General features: G+C 47.2%; 1 protein-coding gene across 1 annotated transcript; it reads left to right on the top strand.

The window, feature by feature from the left end:
• The first annotated feature begins 2,716 nt into the window (after window positions 1-2,716).
• On the top strand, window positions 2,717-3,842 carry LOC143594334 (AT-hook motif nuclear-localized protein 17-like). Its single transcript, XM_077073666.1, has one exon. It carries the CDS (start codon window positions 2,767-2,769, stop codon window positions 3,601-3,603), a length of 837 nt encoding a protein of 278 aa, XP_076929781.1. The 5' UTR covers window positions 2,717-2,766; the 3' UTR covers window positions 3,604-3,842.
• Window positions 3,843-4,067: the final 225 nt, after the last annotated feature.

The following is a 4,067-nucleotide window of genomic DNA, read 5'->3' on the forward strand; positions in this document are numbered from 1 at the left end:
TTTCCGCAAAGCGTTTAGCTGCTGTCATGATGGCATCCCATGTGGATGGCATGCCATCTTTACCCGTTAAGGTACGGATGAGCTCTGGGTCGTTCGCGCCATGGATAAAAGCAGCGCGAACAAGATCTTCGCTAATATTACCCAGACTTAGCTTCTTTGAGTTGAAGCGAGTGATGAAGTCTGGCAAAGATTCATCTTTTTCTCGAATGCAATTGAGGATTGTCCATTGCTCCTCGGTATACTTTCTTTGCTGGCTGAAGTGTTGGCTAAACTTCTGCTGGAAGTCTGCCCAATCGTAGATGTGGTGGACCGGTAGACGATCGAACCACGCTCTAGCAGCCCCAACAAGCGTCATTTGGAACATGTAACACCACGTAGGTTCCGTCCAACTACTGACAGTTGCCCCCGCTATGAACCTGTTCAAATGATCGTCCGGATCAGATATACCATCGTAAGTGCCGATGTTGGACATCTGTTTAGCACTTTTCGGGACGATTGCTTCCGCAATGTCCCTGGAAATTTGGACGTTCCCGCCTTTGCAACAGTTGGTGTAAATGTTTTGGAGAAGTCACGTGGGTTTCCACCCGCGTTTTTTGGTTTGAAGGTTTCTCCAAAACGCCTTCTCGGTTGGGAGTCCGTTTCCTTACGCTTCCCTTTTGCCCTATGGCGAGGGTTTGCGTCGGCGTCGGGTTCCTCCCGATCATCGTCCGAGGACTCGCACTCACTGCTCATGTTGAGCTGTTGAGTGCTTCCAAACTCGTCAGCCTGTTGGACGGAACGGAAGCGTTCGTCCAACTCAGCTTGGAATTCCTTCTGACGTGCCTCCGCCCATGCCTTAAGTTCATCAAGTGTTTGGCGGGGAAGCCCTGTTCGTTGTCTCTCAAACTGGGTATCGGTGAATCCCAGTGAGCGATTATTTACTGCACTTGCCCCATCTTGGGTAACTGGGGTAGTGTTCGTAAAATTTACTGCACTTGCCCCGGCTTGGGTAACCGGGGTAGTGTTTGTAAAAACTGTGTAGCCGGTATTCCCCCCAGTAGCTGGGGTTGTGGTTACCGGAGTTTCTTTAACCATCTTTCCAGAAGTTTGAAAAAACTGAAGAAATGAAGTTCTAGCTTTTATGCACGGATGGCGCCAATGAAGAAACACTAATCGACCCCGGGCAGATTACGGGTAACCTGGGGGTTAGATAGATGTTTCCCACGAGGGGTTAGATCCGGCAAAGATGGTTCTTCTGATAACCTGCAAAACAGACACCGTGAGCTCGTCACTGAGAATGGGGGGTACCTCCTTGTAACCACCCTCCGGCGTGAGAATCAGACTAGATTGCTCTTGATTATAAGTGTATATTAAGGGATTGCTAGAGCAGTTATCAGGTATATGATATAAGATACAAGATAGTATATGATCAGATGAGATGATCATACCATTTGGGGTATTTATAGCCAAAGGTAGGTTTCCAAGAAGGTATAGCCGGCTGAATAGTATTCCTGTTCTACCAACTGTGGCCTACGCACGTGCCATGCTGGTAGTTGATGGGTAGGCAGCGGCTGACAGTGACCAGGCCTGCTGTGTACTATTCCTTTTCCACCAACTACAGGCTATGCACGTGGTATGATAGGAGTTGGTGAGTAGGTAGCGGCTAATAGTGACATACAGTACAAGAGCATGCTGCTCGCCATACTGTTGTCAATGAGCTGTCGTATCTTTGGTCAGATCTTTTGCCCATACCTCGTCAGGTACAGTACAAAAGATCTTTCAGTATCGTACGGACTGGCTCATTTAGGCGGGAGTATTCCCCCTCCCGCCTTTGTGCGGGACTGTTCCCGGCTTGCTCATTCCTTCTTCAGGTGACTACTGAATTATTATGAGAGTTAAGCCTTGTGCGTGTAGCCATGCTGCGCGGGTAGCCTTCCCTGATGGCTGGTATTCGTAACTGCGGGAACAGGCGGAGTACTTGGAAACCATTGGGAGGCGTTTCCTGCGGGGACAGCTTGCGTACTGCGCGTAAGGACTTCACGTCTCTGAGCGTGGTGGGTCCTGCTGATCCAGTTGGTTTCTGCGCAGACGTCCCTTAGTTAAGTCTTGCAGGTTCAACCGCGCAGACGTCCGTTAAGGAGTCTTGCGGGTTCAACTACGCAGACGTCCCTTTTCAAGGTGAGTCTTGCGGGTCCAATTGGGCTCTGCTGGGACCTACCTCTTCAGTACCTCTATTTGGGTCCTCAATTTATGGTTTAACAACTGGCGACAATATCCTCTCAATACATGTACATATATCCCCGCATCCTGGTATCCGCATGCATCCTCAGTAGTGATGCTCATCAAATCGAATTCGAATTTTTTATAAACGAATTCAAATTTTAATAATCGAAATCAAATCGAATTTCAAATGTTTCAAATTCGAATCAAAATCCAAACATCTCTTGCCCCCACTGCCCTAAGTTATAGAATTAACCTGAACACAATACTTTTAAGTAACGGATGTAGTTTCCAAACTTAGTTTCAAGATAAATAATAAACAATAAAGAAATAACCTACCTTAGTTTTCTTTCTTTGTTTCACACAGTGTGTGGTGGGCCCACTTTACCTTTCAACCAGCGGCGCAATCTTTACTTGAATTCCAAGCTCACCCACCGCCACCCCCTTTCTCTCTCTAGATCCATCTCTCTCTCACACACTTGCTCATTTATAAACAAACAAACAAACAAACAAACTAACTAACTACTTCCAAATATCCTAATCCTAATAATAATATTATTATAGAAAATGAAAGGCGAATACCATCGTGACAATAAAACCCCTCCACCCCAAAACATGTTCTCCAAATTCCACCACCAACAACCATCACCACAACACTTTGCCATCACCAGCCACCCGTTCCAACTCAGCAACACCTCCGACGAACCCGAAACCAAAAAAGATGCCTCCACCACCGCCAACGACGGCGCCTCTATTGAATCCGTCAAACGCCCACGTGGCCGCCCACCCGGCTCCAAAAACAAACCCAAACCACCCGTTATCATCACCCGAGAACCCGACCCGGCCATGGCGCCATACGTCCTCGAACTCCCAGCCGCCACCGACATCATAGACGCCGTTAACACCTACTGCCGGAAACGTAACACCGGGCTGTGTATCTTAACCGGCTCTGGCACCGTCACCAACGTCTCACTCCGGCAACCCACCACCGCCTCCTCCGGCGGCACCGTCACCTTCCACGGCCGGTTCGACATCCTCTCGATCTCAGCCACCGTGTTCCCGTCATCCTCCACCATGGCTCCATTCGCCAACGGCTTTACGATATCACTAGCCGGTCCACAGGGGCAGATAGTCGGTGGGGCTGTTGCCGGTCCACTCATGTCGGCTGGACCGGTTTTTATCATCGCAGCGTCGTTTAATAACCCTATGTATCACAGGTTACCAAGCGAGGAAGAACACTCGGGTGGTGCCAGTGGTTCAGTTGCAGCTAGTGAACAGTCTCCGCCGGCAGCGGGTGATCATCAGCCGGCGGAGTCAATGTCGATGTATAGCTCTCACCTGCCGTCCGATGTGATATGGGCGCCTACGGCACGGCAAGCGCAGCTGCACCCGCCGCCATATTGAATGATAATAATATGTGAAAACTGGAGATGGAAGCAGGTTGGTGTTTAGAGGATTAATTTCTTGGTTTTTGATTAGGGTTTTGAGTGATCATGTTCTCTATGTAGTTATTAACCAAGAACACACAGTAATCCTTTGATTTTTATTATTATATCTTTCTAGGGTTTTTCAGATATTTATTTCTTATGCTTATTGTTATTAGTTTGTTCTAAGCCATGTCGATCGTTTCACACTTAAACCACTTACGCTTCGGAATAGTAATCTTACTTTCCGACTTTTTTTTTCTTTCTTTTCAATTTCCTTGTACTAATTAATATTATGAAAACAACATAATTCACTTGGATGTTCTGTGTTTGAATATGATGCATAAAACAGTTACGTTATGGTTTTAAATTGTAGTTGCTTAAACCCTAATAGCAAATGACGACGCTGTTTTCAGCAGTAACTAATTGTAATAATATCCTGAG

The sequence above is a fragment of the Bidens hawaiensis genome, unplaced genomic scaffold, assembly GCF_021521415.1.
Source record: "Bidens hawaiensis isolate Kalapana, Puna unplaced genomic scaffold, B.hawaiensis_p1.1 tig00043505_1, whole genome shotgun sequence".
NCBI classification, from domain to species: domain Eukaryota; kingdom Viridiplantae; phylum Streptophyta; class Magnoliopsida; order Asterales; family Asteraceae; genus Bidens; species Bidens hawaiensis.